General features: G+C 35.7%; 1 protein-coding gene across 1 annotated transcript; it reads left to right on the forward strand.

Annotated features, from left to right (window-relative positions):
* Positions 1 to 435: 435 nt before the first annotated feature.
* LOC139698558 (chromatin-remodeling complex ATPase chain Iswi-like) lies at positions 436 to 24,556 on the forward strand. Its single transcript, XM_071597397.1, has 21 exons — positions 436 to 567; positions 717 to 779; positions 874 to 1,061; positions 1,693 to 1,932; positions 6,437 to 6,578; positions 8,096 to 8,383; positions 9,538 to 9,606; positions 9,741 to 9,850; positions 9,984 to 10,149; positions 10,980 to 11,120; positions 12,967 to 13,161; positions 16,117 to 16,249; positions 16,334 to 16,482; positions 16,765 to 16,874; positions 17,059 to 17,185; positions 18,437 to 18,550; positions 18,680 to 18,805; positions 19,974 to 20,073; positions 22,053 to 22,204; positions 23,436 to 23,596; positions 23,813 to 24,556. Exons 1-21 carry the CDS (start codon positions 517 to 519, stop codon positions 24,117 to 24,119), a joined length of 3,132 nt encoding a protein of 1,043 aa, XP_071453498.1. The 5' UTR covers positions 436 to 516; the 3' UTR covers positions 24,120 to 24,556.
* Positions 24,557 to 26,470: the final 1,914 nt, after the last annotated feature.

Here is a 26,470-nt window from a genome sequence, read left to right on the forward strand (position 1 = left end):
GTTGTAGTTATTATTATCATTGCTCCTGTTTAACTGTTTCTCCTACGACTTCCAGCTTAGATAGGCAATAAATTACGACAGCACCACAACATAAAAAGTGATGTCCGATGCACCCCATCAATAATTTGTTTTTTTATTAATTCCACCTTTTAAGCGGAAGTATTGAAAAGCATTCGTGCAATAGCAGGACTGAAATGTATACTTTCATGTTGGATAATGTAAAGTGAGATGTTGCCGTCCAGAAAATGCAAATTCTCTTTATAACTACTTCAACCTGGGTTACCTGGCAATGTCTTCTACAATTATGACATTTGAAATTTCCGGATGTGACGCCACGATTGACGAATATTTCCAAATTCCCTCCAGAACTTTTTTGAATCGTTTTGATTTGAGTAGTCTCGTAGATCCCCGCCAGTGGTACCGCAGTGCCGCCATAATAACTGTTCGTTCGGCTGTCCGCTGTGGAGGAGAGGGCTATTACATTGTTTCATGTCACTTTAAGAGGTATTTGTAAACATGGCTAAAGTGGAGGACAGTATGGACACCGCTGACACAGGCGAGAATTCTGTAAGTCTGAAATATCATTCAAATAACTTCCTATTGTTCAGGTTTCCTAAGTGCTGAAACCTTTATTCATACATATTTACTTCGCTTTGAGTTACAATGAACGTCATGGCAATTGTTGTAGTTTCTTTATTAGCCCCCCAATTTTTCAGAATGCCTCTTCCGGGGATACTCTCTCATCCAGAGGTAAAATGGATGATTTTGAGACAAAATTGGTGAGTTTTCGGAGTAGACAGAACAACTACTAACCTCTCCTAACTTCATCATGATGTATCAAGTGTGCTGATATATGTTTTATTTCATCTGCAGGAGACCGATCGTAGTAAGCGTTTTGACTACCTTCTTCAACAAACAGAAATATTTTCACATTTTATGTCTGGTAATCAAAGAGACAAACCTCCGTCAAGTCCGCTTAAGCTCAGGCCAGGTAGGCCTAGAAAAAATGTGGAAAAGCCAGAACCAAGTAAATTGGAAGCGAAGGTCCTTGACGCTGCGGAGTAAGTTGAAGATAACTTATACATCGTAGAATTACATTTATCTCTAAGTTTTAGGAGAACAATTTGGCTTTTGTAAATCTCAAACGTTATTTGAGATTCAATCCCTTTCAATGGCCGTGTTCTAAATTACTGAAATCTGATTACTATTTATTAAAAAATTTTTGTCGCAATCGAAAATTATGTTCTCTGTTGTTAAATGACAAGTCGGCCTCAGAAGTCAACAGTGATAATAGTTTACTTGGATTAATGCCTCTTTAGAAAAATGATATCCGGGTCAATAAAACCAGTGTATCGAACGTATAAATCTTTAAAGTGGTATGATAAATCACGACAGTAATTTATCAAACCACTTCAATTATCATGTTGAAATTTGTGAACATTCATGCCAATTTTCCCTTAGTGGATTATCCTTTTGGAATATTTTGTGTGTGTTAAGGCAAACTTGTAACATAAGGTAGTAACAGTTTCATTTTCTCTACCTAATATTGTTTTTGAATGATACTTCACTGGTGGTGTTTACCATTTGTTTGCACAGGAATACCTCTAACCCTTTTTTGCCATTCTGTTCTGATGGAAAAATTGGCATTTATCGTTCCTTAAAATTAATGGAATAATAACTTTTCATTTGCAGTCATAGACATAGGAAGACTGAGCAAGAGGAAGACGAAGAGCTGTTGGCGGAAACAAATGCTACTACACGAATCATCACACGGTTTGAAACTTCACCTCCATACATAAAAAGTGGCGAGTTAAGAGATTACCAGGTTCGAGGACTCAACTGGATGATATCCCTTTATGAAAATGGTATCAACGGTATTCTTGCTGATGAGATGGGACTTGGAAAGACTCTTCAGACCATATCTCTTCTTGGGTAAGTGTTTGGGCTCCTATAATGATAGTTTAAGTAATTGTAAGTAACATGGTGCTATGCGATATTTTAATAAACGAGCATTTTTGTTTGAAATCAATGTAAAAACTATGTAGTAGTACCATTTCTCTTTGAATGTGAGCTTCCATGATCCAAATTGTCGAAATTAATTTGTGTAATTATTGGGCTGCTACTGTTTTCACCACTTAATTAGTTCCCCTCCTATTAATTAGAGCATGAGATACCAAACATTTTCAGTGTACATAAACCCTTTCAATTAACAAGTAAACTTGGTGCCATACATAAAAATTATGTGGAAAGATTTGGTGTTTATGAATGCCTATTAAATGTTGGTCAGTTAAAGGAATGCAATCAGGGTAATTTTCACTATTTAGATAATTATTGTCCCTAATCATATGGTCGATACAATTATGGCATGATGGATTGTATGATTTGTCCATGTTAAATAATGAAATAATGCATGATGTTCTGGGATTGTGTGGTCTGTCCTCGTTAACTAATGAAGTAACACATCACGTTATGATTTATTGACTTTGTATAATCACTTATCTTTAATACACCTGTGCCAGGCATAACTCATTCTGTCTATCTCACCCTTCCCTGAAATTGATAGTTATTCCATTTTCCCCATTATTGTATTTTCCTCACCCATCTGCCGACTTAACTGACTCTGATATGGTAACCCCTCCCAGCTTGCTTCCCTCTTCTGACCTCAACCAATCCTTGCTTTCATCCCTCCTTTTCCCCTCCGTCCATAGATATATGTATACTGTGTTTTACGTGTATTTTTACTTGATGATGTTATACCGTAACGAAACCTACGTAGTAAATAAAAAATTTTTCTACGTGGAAAAGCCAAGTAGGTGAGTGCCAATTTCAACTAGTTTATTGAATCATTTTTTTCTGTATATGGTAATGTAAAATACAAAAATGTGATCCATGCCAAAAAAATCTATTTTGTGAAATGTTTATGAAAAGGAAATTGAGTCATTATTTGGGGTCATGGTTCACGTTTACCTTTTCTTCTATTGTGGAATGAAACCACCAGGAATGCAATTTCGATTCATATAACAGAAATTAGAACCGAAATAATAAGTGTATTGTTTATGATACACTCGTAATTCATTTTTATAAGAAAGTTATCTAGAGGCATTTGTTTTTACTGACTTAAATTTTTTTAAATATGCGACAAATCATTATGATTACATAAATTTTTAGAGTGCATAGCCAATCTTATTAGGGTGATGCTTCTTAATGTACAATGCAACAGTTGCCAATGTTTTCAGCATTTATATTATAGCGCTAGATGACTCTTGCTTTGCTGTTACTCCTTCCGTTACTCCGTTCTTCCTTTGACACTTACATCCACGACTTCTTGATGTGAAACCAAATTCCACTCCACTAACTCTTGAAGAATCCACTTCTCCTTGTTCTGGAGGATAGTATAAATCATTGATGTTGACTGATGATATGTGAGTGGTAGATCCGGTATGCCGAATCCTCGTTTTTAATTTTCAATTGTTTTACTTTTCATTTCTATGAGCAGCTTTTACTTTGGGAACATTTCTAAAAGTAATCATGAAATATAATTAAACTGTGCACAAAAAGTCACAAATAATTTGCCTGAATACAAATTTGCAATCACTATGATGCTATCATGCTGAATAGAACTTGTGCTAAACATAAACAGCAGGCGCAATCACTTCAGGCATCTCTCTCTCTCCTCGCCACTCGTTATGCAAAATTTCTCTCGCTAAATTAGTTATTCTAGGGTACAATATTTATGCTCATATATATGCGCGTATTTATGCTTGGAATCAGAATGGTATGGTGGGTAACGTACAGGCTTCCCAACAAGTGGGCCCGGGTTCAAATCCTGTAGGAGGCAGATATTTTTCAGTGGCATCCCTAACCCTTTTTATTTATTTTATTTATTTATTTATTTAGTAAAAATTGTGCACATACAGCAGGATTGCCAATTTACAGTGACACATATAACAGGAACATATAAGGACACAAACATACAAACATCAACAAGACTATACTATTGAGGGAGGTGTGAGAGATGTGTCAGAGAAAGGTTTATGAATGTGTTGGCTGGGAGTGAGAGGGGGTCGATACTTTCGGGAAGGGAATTCAGTAAAGCGGGGAGACGGAAGAAAAGGGACCGTTTGGTGAGGGACAATCTGGGAACGGGTTGGTGGAATAAAGAGCGATCGCGGGTAACTCGGGGGGGAACTCTGAAATTGATAAGGGAAATTAGTTCAGGACAGTCATTAATGGAGTTAAGGGTGTTATGCATGAGTTTTAAATCGGATTTTAGACGTAGAGTGGAGAGATTACAAATCGAGAGCGAGGAAAGAAGTGATTCAGTGGGCGAGTCCCGAAGATGGGGGACTCTGTACTTGACAATTTTACTGAAAAAATTAGTTATCGTGTTAAGGGTATTAAGGTTAGATAGGGCAGACATTGACCATATAGGGGAGCAGTAGGTAATTAATGGTAAGATAATGGTTGAGAAATATGCGGTTAGAGATTGTACATCTTTTATTTCTGTGTAGCGGTAAAGTAGACCTAGAAGAGACATGGCTTTGCATTTAACTGCTTTGATATGACCTGAGAAATTTAGTTTGCGATCAGTTAATACACCAAGATCCTTGACAGAAGCAACACGATTCAGAGGAACTGAATTAATTGTATAGTTAAAGGTAAGAGGAGATTTTTTTAGGGATAGAACTAGAGTATTGCATTTATTTGAGTTTAAATTTAGCATCCATGTGCTGCACCATTCTGAAATTTTATTTAAAGCCTCCTGAAGGTGGTAGCAATCCGTGGGGGAATTAATTTCCTTAAAAATTTTGCAGTCGTCGGCATATAGTAACGTGTGGGCTAGGGAGGTCGGGACTAGGGAAGCTAAGTCATCAATGTACAGATTAAAAAGATATGGTCCGAGAATACTACCTTGAGGAACTCCAGATGTCACAGAGGACCAAGGAGATGAGGCGCCAGATAGTATTACTCGCTGATTTTGAGGAGCTTTGTGGAGAGCAATTGTAGTGAGAATGACGTCTGTCGGATGGGACGTTTAATTGCGGACCTCTTGGTGCCTTTTGACAAGAGTAGGCTAATGCCAATGCTGGGATCCTCTCGAGCCTAATGGTGCAAATGATCTTAGCTGTCGGTAGCCTCTCCTAAATTTACTACTCATAATTATTCGCTATCCAAGGTGCACGTTAAGCGAGGCCCTGCTGTACTTGGTACAGGAAAACTTGGCTCCCCCAATCTAATGTTAAAGAGTACAATCCAGACATCTGTCACAAGGGGCAAAAGAATGGACACCTATGTATACCGGTGCCTATGCAAAGATGTTCATTTTTTTAGTTCGTGAAAATAACCAAAGTGAACAGTAGTATTATAATTAGTTTTTTTTATTGAATAAGGGTAAAATGGTTTTTTTTCCTCCTTAACAGCTACAGCCTTAGATTTTCTTGCACTGCATAAGCCTTGTGTATGAATTTAAATATGTTTTGTTTATTGCAAACTAATTTCTCTTTAGACCAGAATAGCTGGCTAGGTGAATTCAAGCTACTGCATAAGTTCTATAGTATTAACAAATATTTGTGCATATTATAGAAAGTCATTATAAAATGAAGTTTTATGTGATATAGTAGAGGGTATGGTAGTCCGGTAGTTAGGGCACTAGAAGTCTCTATTATACAGGTTAAACCCAGTTTTTTCCACTGTTGCTATATGTATTTCAAAAGTGAACATAGTAAATGAATAGTTTTTGATAATAATTTCGTGGTTGTTGATCATGGAGAATATTTTAGACATTTCTATGAACGTCTGGGAAATTTTCAATGGAGTAATGATGTTCAATGTTTGTATGCATCCAGAAGTAAGAAAATTACATTATAATGCTTAGTGGTGTTGGTTAGACTTTGTGTAATAATTGATTACTTAAAATTCATCAATTGTTCAAAATGGAAGTGTTGCATATTTACTCTCCATAAAAGAAGTACCTTTTGTATATTTTTATCCTTAAAGTATCTCCTGTTTATCTTCTAAGTCTGTGGCTTGCAAATGTATTTGTTCAATTTTAATTTCTATAAAAAAGTGGCCTAATAATTTTAGTTAGACCTGAGGTATGATAAACTTGGGTTTTGTAGACTCTTGCTCCATAGTTAGCCATAATTTACATTTACGACTTCAAAGACATCAAAGATATTTATAGTTGAAAGGTTAACTTCTGTCCTTAACAACTAAGAGGCTGATGATTCGATATTGCTTAATTTTTTGTCCTTTTATCAAATTATATGTTCAGAAAACATAAAATGCAAATTGCAAAAATATTGCTCGATAGATAACCTTTGGCCTTTTAATGAATAATAATTTTATAATACCCTAACCAAGAATGCTTTATGAAATTATGATTATGCAGTTTATGAAAATCTTGAATATCATTTTCTCTCTATTTAAATTTTAGGTACATGAAGCATTATCGTAATATTCAGGGGCCTCACATTGTCATTGTACCCAAGTCAACTCTTGCCAATTGGATGAATGAGTTTAAAAAGTGGTGCCCATCCTTGCGTGCTGTATGTCTCATTGGAGACCAAGAAACAAGAGTAAGTATGGCATAAAGTCAGTAATCTTCTTTTACTGCTCATAAAATTTTTGGAAATGATCATTTGTTAGGCAACCTCTGTCTACCAAAATATTCTTTTTAAAAATTAATCCTTTGTCTTAGAACATGGGTTTAATATTAAAGAATCATTTATGAAAATGTCCGTGTTTAATGAGTTAGTAATTTTCCATAGACTTTTTCAATGATGTGGATAAGTCAAACTCATTAAATATGGACTTCAAACAAATCCATTAAGTAAAGCCTGAAAGTATAAAGTATATGAATGAGAATATTAAATAATTGTTTACATACTGTGTTTACCTCGATTCAATTTAAAATAAGCTTTAAGGGCGTAGACATATAAATTTAATAATTGCATTATTGGTTAGTATTCAATGCCCTTTATTTTCTGAAAACATTAATAAAACTAGTCCCCATGCAATTTGCTGGATTTAAACTTTTTCTAATTCATATTCATAAATTGCTTAGTTATATTATTCTTGGTAACTATTGAAGTATCTCTATCATGTGCACCCTTAGTACCCTGACGTTTGTGCTGAATTTAAGAAAATAAATCTTGCCTTTTTCATGCTAATTTCATTATTCTCAATTGTAATGGGCTTATGTATCATTTTCTTTGTCATACATCAGAGTATCCTGACACCAGTCATGAATGTCAGTATACCATGTGTGTTACTCGAATAGCTATGTATTTATGCATTTGCATGTAAATTTTTGACTCATTCCTCACATCTTTGCATCCTCCATTCTTACTCTCATTCTATTGACATCAAATAATTGGGGTATCAAAAAAGATATTTACACAATTTATATTTATACAGTAAAAGTTACAAGCAACTCCTGTTAACCTGGAGGGACTCGGAAGAACCTTGGAACACTCAGGAGTCTAGAAATAACACCTTGGAATTCAGGAATTAACATTTTTCACTAATGAATAAATTGAGGACCTGGACATTAAATGCATTGATTGGGTGCATGACTTTATTTTTTCATTTGAATTTACAATGAGTGGCTAAACTACATTTTGTGTGAAGTGGTAATGTCTTTCAATTTGCTATGCTTTAGAGAAGCCTAAACATTAGGGATCATGAAATTGTGAATTATATATGTGTAATTTGAATGGGAATCCATGCATTATTTGGGCCAAGTTCTACACAGTGAAAAAGAAGCTATTGCTAAAGTAAAGGGCACCTTTTTTTTTACAAATATTACTATGCTTCTGTCATTTCGCACCGAGCAAATATGTAGGTGATTTTTGGGATAAGTAATATTCTGTCTACATGTAGCATGCTGTTTTGACGGATTAATTTATCTACTAAGTGTAGCTACGAATTAATCCTTGACATACTTTCTTATTACATATTTGTGCATTTATTAACTTTTTTAAGAATAATATTTGTTGACAATATAATTTGCCACTTAAAATACAGTTCAAGTAGTATTCAGGTGGTTATCAACCAACTTCTTCTCACTTTTTAATTCCTTATTTATTTGCAGAATAACTTCATCCGGGAGACCCTAATGCCTGGGGAGTGGGATGTATGTGTTACATCATATGAAATGGTTATCAAAGAGAAAGGTGTCTTCAAGAAGTTTAACTGGCGGTACATGGTTATAGATGAGGCTCACAGGATAAAGAATGAAAAATCCAAACTGTCAGAGATAGTGAGGGAATTCAAGACGACAAATCGCCTCCTCCTCACAGGAACGCCATTGCAGAATAATCTGCACGAGCTGTGGTCCCTCCTTAACTTTCTGCTGCCGGATGTTTTTAATTCTTCTGATGTAAGTTACCATTATCACTATATCTTGGGTGGGTTATAAGATTAGTGCGGCCTGAATTGCTAATGTTGTAATATGGAACTTGAAATTAAACCACGTAGCTGTTCCATGTAGAAAAATTTATTTACTACCTAGGTTTCGTTATGGTATAACATAACGAAAACTAGGTAGTAAATAAAACTTTTTTCAATGAAGAAAAGCCAAGGGTTTTAATTTCAAGTTCAATAACGTAACGAAACCTAGTTAGTAAATTTCAAGTATAACAAAACGAAACCTAGGTAGTAAATAAAAATTTTTAAACTGTTTTTTAATGCTGTAATAATTTAATAAAGTTGCTATTTTTTCAAAATGCCTTGTCGAGCCTGAATTCATCATGATTTAATCATGTTAATGTTTTGGAGGGTTCTTTGGATAGCATGTTTGTAAAAATCTCATGCGTAATGGAGGATGTCATTTCCTGCTTTTAGCATTCTTAGGAGGCACCCTAGCTTCATTGAGTGAGCCAACGATTGTGACCAACATCTTCAGTGACTCAAAAATTTGCTGGTCTCTTTCATAGCCTTGTTTTGTATTTAGGTTTCAAAGTATGAATTTGTATGCATTGAATGAGTTCCATGAAGTATAGTATAGAGTTAATGGGGCAGAATACAACATTATTTTCAATTGGTGATCATTTTTCACATTCTGCTGTTTTTAGCTCAAATGCTACTTCCTAATGAATAAAGAGTCGTCAGTGATTTTAATGATAGTAATCATTGATGAAATGTAGTGATTACTTCAACATAGAATAGTCAAATGCTGAATGAAAAAGAGACCCTTCCTGAAAAATCTATCCTGAAATGGATTGACTATATCAAATGATGCTCTGATCTATACTTATCTAATCGATTATGTATAATAAAATGTGTAATCCAAAACAAAAGAACATAGTGATATTTATTTTGATGTATGCATAAATTATTTTTTTGTGTGTGTATGCTTTTGGAAATTCAATCATTCTCAATTTGCAAAATAGCGCCTACAGTCCTAATGGATTCACAAGGCTTTTAATCAACACAGGAGTGAAACTTCTTTTGGTCTATGTGCTAGCATTGCAGATTAGAGCCTGTGTGCATTTTTATACCAGCTATGAAAATATATTCCTTTTTTCGTTTCAGGATTTTGACTCCTGGTTTAACACCAATAGTTTCTTAGGAGATGCCTCATTGGTAGAAAGATTACATGCTGTAAGTATTGTTTCTATTCTGTTTGGCTGGAATGTTTTGATTTATTCATTTAAGGTAGGATTAGGTGATTTGATTGTGATTTAGTCTTATGTATTTGTTTGTGAGTAAGGTTTCAACCAATGATAATCTTTTAGGTCCTGAGGCCATTCTTGCTTAGACGTTTGAAATCAGATGTTGAGAAGAAGCTACCTCCAAAAAAGGAAGTAAAAGTATATGTTGGCCTGAGTAAAATGCAAAGAGAATGGTGAGTTTAATTTTGCTAGCAGAAATCACTGGCTGAATAATATTTGATGCACTTTGGATATCCCAGGTGATCGAGCATAATTATCTTTTCTAACACAGTCTTCTTATTTCTTGTGGCTGTCCGTGATGTTTAGGTACACGAAAGTGCTAATGAAGGACATTGATGTTGTCAATGGGGCTGGAAAAATTGAGAAAATGCGCTTGCAAAACATTCTCATGCAACTTCGAAAGTGTTGTAATCACCCATATCTTTTTGATGGTGCCGAGCCAGGCCCACCTTACACTACTGATGAGCATTTGGTAAGAAATGTTGAATTGATTATGGGTAAATATATGATTTTAGCTACCTCAGTTCCGTAGTCATCATTCTTAGGGAATAATATGGGAGTACATGCATTGGCAATGTATATGAATCTCAATTTTATATGTTGACTAAGAGAGAAGATTCGAATTTATTTTTTGAGGTTTTTTATTGATTCAAATTTGGAGATTATGTTAATAATATGGCATAACAAAAGAAATCTTTATATTATTATCAGTGTTATAAGACCTCATATTGGAATCTCATTTATGTTATACAAGATTCGTACCAAAAAATACTATCAATGCTTGTTAAACCAAATTTCTAAACAGGCAACTGGTCTTGCCATGCGCAAATTACTGTAGTTAATCCAGTTCTAACTTTTTTTGATGTACCTAATAATGATTTAACATTAGGGCCAAGTGTTAATTTTTTCATCAGTATACATTTATGCTAGGGATTTTCAAGTATGGTGGAAGGAAGAGAATTGCCCAGTTTTTCCTGGTATTTAGACGAAAACTTCATTGCAGGCAAAAATGTGAAGTATTAATTATTTTAATTCGGTAAAATGTTGATTATTGATAAAATTTGAAGGGCGATCTAGCTATGTAATTGAAAATTATGCATAAGTTATATGTATTGAATGTTTAGGTGATTTGGATGAATAGGGCAAGCTTTGGGTAATGGGATATAAGAGTCGACTCTTCCCTGTGACCTATTTTCAATTTCTTGGTTCTATTGGTGCAGTCAGCATTGCACTATGCCTTCCAAAATTTCTTGTACGACCAGAACCTAGCAAAAATTATGCATATCTATTTTATTTTTTCAGGTTTATAACTGTGGTAAGATGGTTATTTTGGACAAATTGCTACCCAAGCTGAAACTCCAAGAGTCACGTGTTCTCATCTTCAGTCAGATGACAAGAATGATGGATATTCTGGAGGATTATTGTTTGTGGAGAGCATATTCAGTAAGTTAACTAGTAAAACAGGGTGTTGCTGCAATCTGAATGAAATGGGTGTGGAAAACAAATGAGCCACAGATAGCATGTGTGCCTCAAATTTAGAAGTGGCTTATATAGTGGAAAGTATATTCATTTAGCCGTAAAATTCAGATGTTATTTTATTATTTTCATTGTAACGTAGATGCTGATTCACTTGTAATATCAAGAAAATACTTAAGGTGCTAGGGCTTGATATCACCAGTTAAATATTAAGGAAATAAAATGTACCTTGAAAATTATTCAGTTAACCAAGATTCTCAATGTGTGGCGATACAACAATCATATCTCAATGGTGGTTGATGCGTGTAGTTGATTGCTATAAACTGCTTTACAATTTTTGTATTTAATATTTTATGTGAAAAGCTATTCATTCAATTTGTCCTTAGTAAAAAATTAAGATTTTTTTTAACTGAAGCTTCTGTTAGCTCCATACTCTTTTTTTTTGTATTTATCCCACATTTAAAAGCCATTAAAAAAATAGAATTTTCAAATGTCATAAAAGCAGGCGTCTTGCATTGGTAGGCGGTGCTCAGTATGCTGCTAATCTCCTCCATCATCATCTTGTAATGCTTCAACTGAGCCATGATAATGTACTTTCAGCATGGATTTGAGGCATGGGAAGAGGAAGGAGTATGGTGAGGCATTGTCTAAAAAATTTGGATCTTCACTTCCATGGTCTAGAAGCTCTTGGCAGATCTGAATGTGAGTTTCTTTTGTTCGTCCAAGAGCAGTTGTGGCACCAACTTCGCTCACACATGTCTCACGCCACAAGTTGATGCACATCACTTTTGGGGATGCCAAGCTCATCAGAAACCATGTGAACACTTAAGCGGAGATTGTTGCCCAACAAAGCGTACATTCTTGCAAGATTTTTGTCTCTTTTTGAGGTGAAAGGCATCTTGAATGTTGGGTGACTTCAGCATCTTTCAGCTCTCCCCAAACAACTTGTGCCACTCAAAAACACCCTATCTATCCATGGCACTATCACCATTGGCTGATTTGAGCATGTCATGACCTCTTCCGGTTTTGCCCAGTTTCACGCAAAGTTAATGTTGTAGGTCGGTTCTAATAACTGTTTCATGATGGAGCGTGGTGGGGCCACTTTATAAGAGGGTTCACCAACGAACGGTCTGCACTCTGCAAAGATAGAGCCAGCTGCCACCAACCTCCAGCCTTTCCTGAGACTCCTACCCCTTGCACCCAGCCAGAGAAACCGGCGCTTGTCCATTTGACTATCCATTATAAAAGTCCTGCTACTTTTGGGACGGATCTTGTATAGTTATTTGAAAAATAGAAGTTATAAATTTCTTAAAGACTGAAAGATAATTGTATTAAATAAATGAAAAACTCCAATAGCCGTAAACAGTTTAAGATAATTGTAGTTAATGTACTCTTAAGTCTTTTTAATATATCGTTAATGACTGTTCTTGAAATTGAAATTAAACCACTTGGCTTTTCCACATAGAAAAAAATTTTATTTACTACCTAGGTTTCGTTATGGTGTAGCATCATCATGTCTGATGATGTTATACCATAACGAAACCTAGGTAATAAATATAAATTTTTTTCTATGTGGAAAAGCCAAGTAGTTTAATTTCAATTTCATTATCAAGATTTTCCACCAAGTGTCGCCAGAAACTGTTATGGTTTAATTACTGGTCTGTTGAGTTTTGACCATTTTCAAAATAAATTACAAAAATGTGGATAGAAAGTATTTAATCATGAACATTTTGCTGTAATGATATCTTGCTATTAATTTGAATATTTTTTCAAAGATGTGAATTTCATATATGAGTTTTTTTGCTAATTGCAGTACTGTCGACTAGATGGACAGACACCCCATGAAGATAGGCAGCGCCAGATAAATGAATACAATGCCCCAGGCTCTGATAAGTTTGTTTTCATGCTGTCTACTCGTGCCGGAGGTTTGGGTATTAACTTGGCAACTGCTGATGTTGTCATTTTATTTGATTCTGATTGGAATCCCCAAATGGATCTCCAGGCTATGGTGAGTGAATTTATTTTTGTATTCATGTTAAGTTTCAGGGAATATGGTAGACCAGTGGGCAGAGCATTGGACTGATTGGAATGCATGAGTTCGATTCCCAAGCACAAGCATTCTGAGCTTCACTCAAGCTGTGTGTAATTTTTTGTGTACAAGTTCTTTCTGGGAAACCATTGAGTGGCACAGGGAAAGGAACTGGCCCCCATCCCTCATGTTTGAATTTCACACCCTGTTGCGTTTAGTACTGGGTGATCTCTCATATAAAACTAACCTTTGGGTTGATCCTTGTTGGCTATGTTTAAGAAAGTTGAACTTAAGTATGTTTCCATGGTGAACTTGTCTGTGGATTATCAACTGAGACCACTTACCCCAGGAGCTAATGATATCATTCATGTGCCAGGGCTGCTTAAAACTTTTTGTGCTTTAAGAAGTGTAGATGTTAATTGTCCATAAATATCTTACAGTGGAAGTTATAGACCAGTAGATCATGCTGAGAAAATATCTTTATCTTAATAATAAGGTACAGGCTGCCCTGTAATTTGAGTATGTAGGGTATAGAAGGGCTTAATTTATGCAATATGTTGGTTTAGGGAAATAAAGAAACATGGGCATTCAATGTATCCTCTTCAGGTATGAAAAAACTATTTTTTAAGTAAAATATTAAAGGACAAAGTGTATTTACACCGTTGTATAATTTTGAGATCTTTTTTGTGTCATGCTTCCTTGTCTAAGCTGTATAAACTATTCACATTTTTATTTTTGAATTTTTTACCTATCACTTTTGAGGTGTAATAACTGATATTTGTTCAACTTTTATGTGGAGTGGAATTTATAGTGTTATTCAGGTTAGGGATATTTCATTGTTGAGAAAGAATTTTTATGGATGATTTTTATGGTATTCTTTTAGAGGGTGCAGCGCTTATCTTCGTACAAATTTCAATTGGAATTTCCTGCCATATAATAGTTCCACAGGAGGTGTTGATTGGCGTTCTTGAAAGCTATAGACATCTAGTAAACAGTCATAACTTCAAAATGGCCAAGATGTTACGTATAAGTGGGGAGTATAATAAAAGAGTCGCTATTATCGAAAGTGTTTACGCTGGGCATTTGCCCAGTGAAAAAGTTCGATTCTTCAGGTATCCCAGATCAACTGTTTACAATATTGTCGCTAAGTATAATGCTTCGTCGAAGTCTGGGGAAGGTTTCGCTAACCCGGCGAGGGATAAGGGCAAAATTCCTCTGCTGATTTCAGAGGAATTTTGCAAATATTTGCAAAATGTGAAGAATGTCTTGAATGTGTGGATGGTAACTGTGGGCCTCAGGGAGACGATATGTCTTTCAACAGGATGGTGCACCAACTTATATGAGTCATTTTTTCCAAAACTGGCTCTCAGATGACATTGACATGTTCTGGTGGAAGAAGTTCTGGCCCCCTGAATAGCCCAGACTTAAACCCCCTCAACAATTATGTTTGCAACGTATTAGAAAAAGTTGCCAATAAGACGTGGCACCGTAATGTCACTTCTCTATGCACTGCTATCCTAGCAGCATTTGTGAATATGGACAGCGCTGTTTTAAAGTGTGCATGCGAAGAGTCATGGTCCTACAATGGTCCCAGGTATCATTCTAATTCATAATATATGGCCTTGGAGGTTGCCAGAAGTAAGGAGGAGGTGACCAAAGAAGATAAAAAGAATCGTTACCTTCACTGCCGGTTCGGACCAATTAAAGCTTTGCTAGTCAGATAACAGACCCATACTTGAGCATTAAGTCTCTTGGCAAATACTAGAAGCTTTCTTCGTACAAATATGTAAATATGAAGGTGTGGGGTGGGCAAACCACAGTTATTTCTGCCCTAAATATTTTGTTTTTTTTTAAATGATCGTCTTGAATTGTATTCCAAAATTAATGCACAGATACGTGTGTTGTGAATTAAATGAGTGTGCATTGAGTATACATTTTAGCACCTTAGTTTCTATATCTCACAATCTACCGTATTTCTCCATGTCTTCTTTCATGATCTTCTTACCTGTCAAGGAGCTGGTGTATCACAGAAATTTTCCTTAAAAAGGCAGTAGTGTTAAAAGCACTAGTAGCCTGGTATATTTATATGACTTCCCTATCAATATCTTTCCGGAAAACATCAGATAATGCACACAAGATGCTATTGGCATATTCTTGTCGTTAAAAAACTTATTTAAGTAGTGAAGGAAATAATGCAGGTTAAAAGATAACCTGGCTTGTTAATAATCAAGCATAGTAAAATACCAGTATTTTGATCGAAGTTCTGGTTATGCAAGCGTTATATAATAAATTTGAAACTCCAATAGCCGTAAACAGTTTACCTTTCTAAACAAAGTGAAAATGAAATTAATTGGCTAGCGCCACAAGTCAAAAAGGGGTAAAGGTAAAAAAGAATAATGAGGTAGGTAAAAGGGGTAAAAGGTAAAAAAGGAGAGGATAAGAAAGGTGAATACGCGTATTCACCTTTCTTATCCTCTCCTTTTTTACCTTTTTTTTTACCTTTTACCCCTTTTACCTAACTCATTATTCTTTTTTACCTTTACCCCTTTTTGACTTGTGGCGCTAGCCAATTAATTTCATTTTCACTTTGTTTAGAAAGGTAAACTGTTTACGGCTATTGGAGTTTCAAATTTATTATATATTACTAGCCGTAAGAGCTCATTTCTATCAATATATGCAAGCGTTCATAAAATGTCAGTGGTTCCATTTAGAGAGAAGGAACAAAAAAGTTTTTTTTCAACTCATCTGTTAATGTAAGCCATTTTTATTCATACAATGGTTGCAGAAAGATGTTGGCTGACCTCCAAATGGTTGTCCCAAGTTGTAATTAATTGTTGTAAATGTTACTATTTATTTTTTTCTCACGGATGTCGTATTTTACTTCTAACTGCTAGTGATGAGAAGTGTAACCACGTTTTTCTTTTTTGTGATTAGGATCGTGCTCACCGTATCGGACAGCTGAAGCAAGTCCGAGTTTTCCGATTCATTACGGAGAACACTGTCGAGGAAAAGATCGTTGAGAGAGCTGAGGTGAAGTTGAGGCTAGACAAGCTAGTCATTCAGCAGGGTAAGGGCCATTCATTGAACTACTTAATTTACTTTATCTAATATCAGTTTTATTAAGAGAGTGATTTGACCTCAAAATTTTTAGGACGTCTTGTTGATAGCAAGTCCAATCAGCTGAACAAGGATGAAATGTTAAGCATGATTAGGCATGGTGCTAATCATGTGTTTGCCTCCAAGGAATCAGCAATCACAGATGAAGACATAGACACAATATTGGAGAAGGGTGAAGCCAAGGTATTTATTATATCCAGCTATTTATTCAGATTACGCATATTCTATGATCTCAATAGTAAATGTGTTAACAAGTGAAAATGAATGTATCTAGTAGTTATGATTGCTTATTGTGCTTTCTCTCAAATATTAATTGATGTATTTGATAAAGTGTACCATGGAAAATCATTTCTCGGGAAGAATTCAAGCCTGATTAACTTTAGAGGTTTACTTCTTGTGAAATCCTTCTAAAACTTGTTACTAATTAATGATTTCTTTTAAATTTCATTTTCTCTTCTTTTTCAGACAGATGAAATGAGGAAGAAGCTGGGAGCTTTAGGAGAATCTACTTTAAGGAACTTTACTGTGGATGCACCTACTGAATCAGTGTACCAGTTTGAAGGGGAGGATTATAGGTAAAGCCATTAAACTTGGGACTTCATTCTAAGTTCTTGCTTTTTTGGAGATTTGGATATGGAGATTTTATGTTAATTGAAATGCTAAAGTGAATTCATAGGTTTTCCAAAACTTAAATTAAGCATTTTTGCTGTGAAAGACTAATGGTGTTGAGTTCGTACTCGTGTCATATCTTGTTCACAGAGAAAAGCAGAAGATACTGGGCATTGGCAGCTGGATTGAGCCTCCAAAGCGTGAAAGGAAGGCCAACTATGCAGTAGATGCATACTTTAGAGAAGCTTTGAGGGTTTCAGAGCCCAAGGCTCCTAAGGTATTTGCCTAATCCTATTTTTTAGCTTTTATGTTTCTTATGTTCTATTATATGATAGATCGTTCATAATACAATTATATTAATCGAATTCATTAACTGTACTGTTTAAAGTTTCTTATTGGGTACTCTTTGAGCCATGAGCCATTTTGGTTGGATTATTTTTCAGACATTTCATGTTTTTCAGTTTTTAAAATATAGTCAAATGGTTTTGGGAAACATCTTTATTTATTTAACAAAAAATTTGCATAATAGTAAGATGTGATGGTCCTGGATTATGGAAACTAATTTTTGTCGACTCCATTTGGAATATTAGTGGTAACTGCCCTAATCCCTAAAAATTGCTATTGTTAAATATTTTACATTTTTAGTCCACTCCTCTTTCTTCATACCAATGCTATTAGTAACTTGGCTCAAAGAATATTATTCCCGAGTAATTCAAAGTATAAGTTGGTGCTTTTTTAACAGTAAGTATCATTGTGCAAAATGGCCTGGATATCATATTGTTATCATCCCATTTGCACATAATATATTGCTGTCAAAATTGGCTGAAATCATTATTGATACTGGTTAAAATGTTAGTGTATAATATTGAGTCTCTCTTTGATATTTTGATCCGGTGAAATTGAAATTGTAATATCAGATTTCTTACTTATATTTCCAAATTTAACATAAAATACTGCTGACTTCTGGAACACATTAATTTTTTAATTTATGTTTTAATATATATAAATCATTTCAAATCCTCCTTTACATAGTTTTGTACTTGTACCTAATCAGTTGATCATAGCATTAAGTAACTTTATGGTACCCTCATTGAGCTCTGCTTCACAGTTGTGGAATATATATTGTACTTCTTTTATGGCCTATTATTAGATTTTATTTGGGGCTCATATCAAGAACAAAATATGCAATTTATGTTGCGTCTGCTTCCCATTACTTAGTCCTTTTGTATTTATTAGATATGGAAATGAGGTTGTTAACAGTGTATTTATTTGGAAAGTAAAGAATTTTTGGTTTGGAAAACCCTGAAGTGTTCAATCATTTGGAATTCTGTCAATTTGGCAATAATGGTTGAGGAGCATCTTAATGTGAAGTCTAAAGTAAAGAGTAAATTTGGTCACCTTTCAAATCCTGCCAGTTGATTTTCCGATTATGCTAGAATTTTAACTTTTCATACAGATAACATAATCACCGAACATACCTTCTCTGCTCCTGGTGAAAACTTGAATTTCTTTTCCTAAATTTCTCCAGGCACCTAGACCCCCAAAACAACCCATTGTCCAAGACTTCCAGTTCTTCCCACCTCGTCTCTTTGAATTGCTAGATCAAGAAATCTACTACTATAGAAAAACTGTCGGGTACAAGGTAAGTAAAATGATTACAAATCTGTACTTACAAATGATTTCTTGTGAATGAGCATATCAGCTTAATTAGAAATCAGAGGTTATATTGAAATTCTCCTCACGCACTGTAAGCTATGAATGATTTTTTAAGGTACCAAAAAATCCAGAATTAGGGAGTGATGCATCTCGTATTCAGAAAGAAGAGCAGCGTAAGATTGATGATGCTCAGCAACTGTCTGAAGAAGAGCATACTGAAAAGGAAAAACTATTAACTCAGGTATGGTTTTAAATTTCATGGAATTAAATGATGTTGTTTTTTTCCTATTAAATACAATGTTTAGTTTACAACTGTGGTGCCAATCAGACTTATCTTTATTTAATGTGTACCTGTCTAACCTGAAGGCCATAATGTAAAATTTATAATGAGGCCGAGTGAAAGATGATGTTAAATATTGAAATGGATTATATGTTGTTAATGGAACCTCTGTACTTTTCTATTTGCTGATAGATACCTGAATTATTAACTAGTACATTGCAATTATTATAGCCGAGTGCAATGGTAATCCCAGGTATAAGGTTTCCAACTTTTGTAAGAACAGAAATAAATATTTATTATCAATAATTGGTACATCATTGTAAAGCTTGGGCATTCCTCCATATGACTTCACAATGCTATCTTAGTCGATGCGTTTTTGTAGGTTCTGAGGCAGTATATGTACGCACATGTCACTTCATTTTGCTGCCATGTCATTGCACAAGTCTTGGACCTCATCTTTGACCTCATCATCATTGCTTCTAATGGATGATGAGACCTTGGTGTTCCACTTCCCACTTGAGATTAAGCAGCAACCACATTAGTGGCAGCATTCCCAAATCCTTGAAAAATGAAGAAAATGCAGTCTGCCAGAAAAATCGTGGAAATTTTGTTTTGGGATAGAAGCCAGGTGTAGTTGTTCAACTTGGGTCTTGAACACACATTAAATGCTGAGATTTATTGAGAGACTCTCAAACAGCTAATGCGGGTGGTTCAAAACCAGAGAAGAGAATTTTTGAGCAAGGGCCCCTTCCACGATGATGGTTGCCCCCACATCACCTATCAAACTATCACTCCTGAAACATTTTGGATGGGACATCATCACCCACAATTATGAGGTCCAACACTTGCTATTCAGCATAGTGGTGAGCTGGTATATGTGCAAAGAAAAACTGCCTTAGCACCTAGGAAAGCACGTCAATCGAAATGGTAGAGAAATAGTGTTGAAAGATAAAGAAATGTTCATGCTTTAGAATGATGTATCACTAATTGAAAATAAAATTTGTTTTTGTTTCCAAAAATATTGGAGACTTTACTTTAGGGGTCAACCTTGTACATTTAACTTTGATTATATTTGCGATATTATTTGAAGTTCAGTTACTTAAGAATTGATTAACTTATGTTCTTTCAGGGGTTTACCAATTGGACCAAACGAGACTTCAATCAGTTCATAAAAGCTAATGAGAAATATGGCCGAGATGATATTGAGAACATAGCAAAAGAAGTGGAAGGTAAGGATGCTGGTTTTCAATTTCATTGAATTTGCCGGAATAGTTGACATAAAATTGTATTCACATTCTAACACATTTTTGAATTGATAACCACACAGATAGCATTGTAAGTTCTGCGTTTGGAGAAAATGGTAATTAGGAATATAATGCCTCTTATAAGGTCTGTTCAAAAGGTTCCTGAACTATTTGAATATCGTGCATCCAGTGGGTTATTTTTTTAATATGCTTAGAACTGCTCTGTCCCAAGAAACTTCCCGAATATCCATTTTCAAGCACTTTGTTGTTATCATGTTTTGTTGTCTAGTTATGGCCATTTATGTGAAGGGTTATTTGTGGAGAGAGGCAAAAATTAGATCTTTGGAAATGAGCACTTTGAAAGATCAGCATTGTTCTGTGAAATTCTGCAAATCCTTCACAGAAACTTTTGAAGTTATTACCAATGCTTGTGGTGAGGGTGGTAGGAAATGTAGCATGTATTATGAATGGCTTATCCAGTTCAAAAAGAGGTGGCAATCAATGTAGGCAAAGAGTGTTCTGTAAGACCATCAACATCAACTGATGATCCCCATATCAAGAAAGTGAATTATCTGGTTTGTGGTAATTGACATTTAAGTATTGGGGAACTAGCAGAAGATAGTGAAATATTGATTAGTTTGTGCTATGAAATCCTGACTAAAAAATTAAGGATGCCATGGGTCGCCACCAAAAATTGTGCCTTCCTGATGACAGTAGACAAGAAACGATATGGATTTCAAATCTGTCAGAAACTGTTTGTTGGAGCTGAAGAGGATGAAACCTTGTCCAGGATCATAACAGGTGTGAGTCATGACATCAAAATAAAAGCACAATTTGCACAATGGTAAAATTGGTGAAAGGTCCAACCCATCACATAAAAGTTTGATCTAATGTCAAGGCGATGTTGACAGTTTTTTTTTATGCTAAAGGGGTTGTGCATCACAATTATCTACCTAAAGGTCAGACGGTCAACGCGGACTACTAATGGTAGGTTATGAAACATCTGAGAGAGAAAATCAGGTGGAAACGAATGAAGTGGCTATCACCACAACAATGTGTTGGCTAATTAGTCTCTCAGAACTCCCGAGTTTTTAGCCAAAAATAAGACCGCTGTGCTTCTGCACCCACATTTTTGACCAGACTTGACTCCATGTGACTTTTTCCTGTTCCCTGAACTAAAAACCCCAATCATAGGCAAAAGATTTGCCATCATTTCGGGGATAGAGAAAAATTTGACAGAGAAGCTGAGGAAAATCCAGAAGAAGCATTTCTGGACTGATTCAATGGGTGAATACACCATTGGGATAAGTGTATACGTTGGGGAGGTTAATACTTAGAAGGAGACCCCTACCAATAAAATATTTGTAAAGTATTTTTTTGTAATTGATAAAGTTCCGGTTAATTTTTGAACAGATCTCATAGGCATATGCGACAAGTAAAAGCTGTTTGGTCAAATAAAATATGTTCATTTGTTGATGTTTTTTTTACAAACCTACTTCAATTTTATGTCAATTCACCTCTAAGGATGTTTTGCAATGCTGCACCAGCTTCTTTGATCCCTCGGCATAGAAGTTTGCCACCTTGGAATTGAACCAGTTGACAACAGTGGTCTTAAGTTCTTCGTCATCTTCAAACTGTTTACCATCAAGCCACTGTTCAGGCCTTTTTTTGTAACCTTGGCATGATTCATTTAACTTTCCTTCACTCACTACTGTAGGTCCATAAAGTAGGCTTAACTCCCAATCAATATGGGCAGCTAATGATCCTTTTGAGCATAAAAATCAAATCATAGCATGGACCTACCTACTATGAACCTACTTTCCAACACAAAAAAACAAAATTCCAAAAAGTGTAAAAAGGAGAGTGTATAAGTTAAGATGCAACCTCACAGGATGTGCGTTACTTCCAAAAAATCATTATATTTTTAATTTTATTTTTTCTCTAAAGCTGATTTCTTTTTCCAGGTAAGAGTCCTGATGAAGTTGTGGAATACAGCTCTGTGTTCTGGGAACGCTGCCATGAACTTCAAGACATTGACAGAATAATGGCACAGATTGAAAGAGGAGAGGCTAAAATACAGAGGAGAGCAAGTATCAAAAAGGCTCTTGATGCCAAGGTTTGTATATTAAATTGTTATTAACCCTTTTGAAACTTTCTTTTTCAACTTTGTATTAGAGTTCTTATGTAATGTGACTTTTTGGTTCTTTGCATAAAAGTCGGTTCTGAGAAGTAGAGAGCATGGATCTGCTTATAATATTGATTATTGGGTGTCCTGTAATTTATTTGTGAAAAAATACAAAGTGTATTCATTCATTGGGCTTGTAGTTCATTTGGTAGTCTACCACTTAGGTCAAGTTTTGGATGGATACTGACTTAATATTGCACATATCTTAGCTTCATATAATTGGACACAACCAGCCACCACATAGTAATCATGGATGAAAAAGTGTTTCATTTTGAGACTACCAAATGTGTAACTACATTCTTGCTGCAGTTATTTGATGATATAGTAGGCCAGAATATTCTCTCAAGGAGCACATATTGTTTTTGTTCCATTTCTGTGAAAGCCAGGTATTGGCAGTTTACTTTCTAAGGAGATCACTGCCACATATTCATTATTGACAGGCCTGTAATTCATTTAGGGATACATTGGGTATTCAAATAAATGGTAACCTTGAAAAAAAATCATCTTTCATGATATTTAAAAATTTTTGTGATCGCATTTAGGAGCAAAACTTTCATAATTTGTCAGTTTTGTTTGAGAGGAGTATCATTTATATTGGATCAAATTCAGTTGAGTTCATTTTAAATTTGTCTGTATAATTATCTTAGTTCATCTTAACTTTCATTGAACTGGCATTGGGATATTGGGTGTTGAAGAATTATTTCCCGTAGTTGTTGTGATGAGTAATTTGCAGGGTGTTTATTTACATGTTAGTTGGGGTTTTGGCGTGTAGTTTTCAGCATTTATCAAATACCTATGTTAACTAGTGGACTACTGCCAATAGTAATGCCCAGCTGCAATTTGTTTCTAATTCTCAGGAAGGTACATATGGGTTTCACTGTACTTAAGAAAGATTTATGTGATTAAAAAGCAATCTCAGCGGTTTCTTTATCAAGGTTGCCTTATGTATGGTTGTCAATGAAGGAAGTATGCATTTAGTGAGCAAGCAATATTTCATTTATTTTTAAAACATCATTATGAAGTAATGCTTCAGTGAGTTCTCCAAATTTCCTAAGCATATCAATTGATATGTCGATGTTTTATTCGTAAAAAATAAATTCGTGATGTCAGATTTTTTAATGCAAATTCATATATATTTTGAGCATATTGTATTCTTTTTCAGATGGCTCGTTATCGCGCACCTTTCCATCAGCTTCGCATTGCATATGGTACAAACAAGGGGAAGAATTACACAGAAGAAGAAGATCGTTTTCTTGTATGCATGCTACATAAATTGGGCTTTGACAAGGAAAATGTGTATGAGGAACTTCGTGCTGCTGTCAGGTATGTTTACTATATTATATGTGTATATTTATCAGGAGCTACACCAAAGAACGATCAAACGACAAAATGTTCTGGAAAGAGTTAGCGTTAAAAAGGTGAAACATCAGATGGTGCCTAAAGCACTTATTGTTGTTAAGGCTCAAAATATAAATAGCAACCCTCTTACTTTGTTAGGTGGAATTGCTAATCAAGGGTTGTGATTTCTCTTGCATTTAGGTCTGCCCCACAATTCAGGTTTGATTGGTTCCTGAAATCTCGCACAGCAATGGAACTCCAGAGGCGCTGCAACACATTGATAACACTGATTGAGAGAGAGAACCAGGAATTGGAGGAGAAGGAGCGCCAAGAGAAGAAGAAGAGGGGACCAAAAGGTGGTGGGACACCCTCGGGAGGTGTGGGAATGGGTGGAGGGGGTGGTGGCATGGGAGGCATGGGTGTGAGTGGCACAGGCAAGAGGAGGGGTGAGAATGCCACGCCTGACAGTGGTAGAGGGCGCAAGAAGAAGCGAACAATGGATAAATGAGCGATCACCAGTATTTTAAGCATGAAAGCGTAACCGACAACATTCCCTTGGATTTGAACTCAAAAGTTGCTCTGTAATGCCCAAGAATTTGGTGACCATTTGAATGCTGAATTGTTCAGGATATTCCAGGTGCATCATGTCTTTTTAACACGTATAGAAGTAATTTCCCAGGACAAATTTAATATTATTATTAATGTGAATGGAAGTTTTAGGTGTTCTCTTAAAGCATGTGTGCTCGGTGATAGCATTGGAGTGAGACTTGTCTTCGTGATTTTCGTCAAACATTTCACGTCCCCTTGATGTGCAAGGAACATTTTTTTTGGGCAATTTCTTTGCCCATGAAACTTTATCCATCAAACACTGTTTCCACCCCCTTCTGTGGCAATTTATTTTTATTTTATAAAAAGTGTAAATTATGAATAAATGTTTTATGTACACTTTTAGTTTGCTAGTTACCTGGTTACCTTAAGAAAACAAAAGCGTTGTGATTCATCTTGTTTAGTCGTGAAACCAACACTATAGTATGTACCACAGGTTGAATGGATAGTGAGCCGAAATTCAAAGTGAATGTGACAGAGTCACAATGAATAATATTTTTGGTGTGCTGTGCTGACTGACCTGGGGATGCAAAGTATGGTCGTGTCGGGAGTTGGTTTTTTTTGAATGGTCAAATGACCATCCTGAGTTTTGGCTCCAAGTTCTTACATGAAGGTATTTGAGTGCAATAGCAAATAATTCATACACTAATGAATAAATAGTGCAAAACACAATTCACCTTTATTTTCATAATTATTTAAATTTGCCAATTTTCACCATGCATATTTCACCATTCTTATATTATTTCATTGCTGGAGTTCAGGAATTTTTTGTCAGCGTGGAACTAATTGTTTAAGAGACAAGAACTAAAGTTAAATGATATGATCATATTTTCATTTATATGTACTCATTTCAGGACTTGAAAGAGGCTACAGGATGTGTAGAAATAGAAACCATTTGAACAGTAGGACATATTTGATTCCACCACTACGTATATGCCTAATTATTAAGACCGCATACGATTTGAAGTTCTTCTGTTGATATTTACTTCATTGATTCATTTAACAGTGCTAGCTAGGTGCATCAAGGCTTTGTCTGGATGTAGTCTTGACTCTTATGTAATCTGGGTTTCTCGGAAAGCCCCAATAGCGATTCTCTCCCAAGGAGGAGTACCCCCCAGCATAACAGACGATGTATGGTGATGTAGTATGGGTTTCTCAGAAACCCCCAATAACGATCATCTCTCCCAAGGAGGAGTGCACCCCAGCAAACAAGACAATATCCGCTACCCAGTTTCCCCTTTTTACTACAATGTAGCTACTATGAAGTCATCCCTCCCCCCAAAGGAGCGATGGCTGTGCTATCGCGATACCTTATAACGGCGATCCTGGAGCAGTACCCCCATTCCTCTTCTGATACCCTGCCTCTGAGTCCGTTGGTCGAGCCTATTACCACACCAGAGATGCCCAGCCTTGCCCCAATCGCTCGTGTCTACTCCCCGGTGCCTGAGCCCCATAGCTTGAAAAGGGTTAAATAAAGGCTCATAAACCAAATACTACTGTCTCATTCTGTACTACGCTCCCACAAATGATGTTGTGGCCACCAACCACACGATATCTAGTTTTAAAAGGGCTTAATTGGGGTGCATCCCAAATCTCAGTTAAACAGAAGGGCTACTCTCATGAATTATAGGGCACACTATTCGTCCGCTGAATTTTATTCAGGAACTACTAGTTAATGTCATTATCAGGTACAATTTTACATCATTAAGTGTAGGTATATATACTTTTGCTTCAGGGAAAGTGATAAGGAAAAGGATAGAGGATCAATCAAAGAGGAGGGGGCGAGGTTGCCTGTTATGACATTAAGGGGAAGGGGTACGAGGTTTAGTACATTTTCCTGTGAAAGAAAGGGAGGCTTCCAGGATTGGGCATAGTCATTCAAGCAATATATTGCTAAATAAATTTTCCTTTTTTAAATTTTCTCCTAGTTATCCATCTGGTTCAGTAGCTTGCAGGTTCAGTAGTCTTGACTCTAGTTTTCTATGGACTTACTTGTGGTGCATTCCAATTCTCAGTTAAACAGAAAGGTCATTCTCATGAAATGAAGACCACACTATTCGTCCTCTGAATTTTATTCTGGTGCAACTAGTTTGTGCCATCATCAGGTACAATTTTACCACATTATGTGTATGTATACTAGGGTGGTCCCATAAGTACCTGGGCTGACCTAGAGATGGCCTTAGTTGTTTGAAAAATATCACTGTATTAGAAAGTATGCATTCTAGAGAGGATATGTTTCAAGTTTGAAGACAC

The sequence above is a fragment of the Hetaerina americana genome, unplaced genomic scaffold (assembly GCF_022747635.1).
Source record: "Hetaerina americana unplaced genomic scaffold, ioHetAmer1.1.p SCAF_89, whole genome shotgun sequence".
Classification (NCBI taxonomy): Eukaryota; Metazoa; Arthropoda; class Insecta; order Odonata; family Calopterygidae; genus Hetaerina; species Hetaerina americana.

Excerpts from the sequence above, each read along its gene's own strand:
- LOC139698558 (XM_071597397.1), top strand. The coding sequence starts at position 517 with ATGGCTAAAGTGGAGGACAGTATGGACACCGCTGACACAGGCGAGAAT. Across the intron at positions 8,384-9,537 it reads ATGTTTTTAATTCTTCTGAT|GATTTTGACTCCTGGTTTAA; the intron begins GTAAGTTACCAT and ends TTTTCGTTTCAG. Across the intron at positions 16,875-17,058 it reads TTTGAAGGGGAGGATTATAG|AGAAAAGCAGAAGATACTGG; the intron begins GTAAAGCCATTA and ends TCTTGTTCACAG.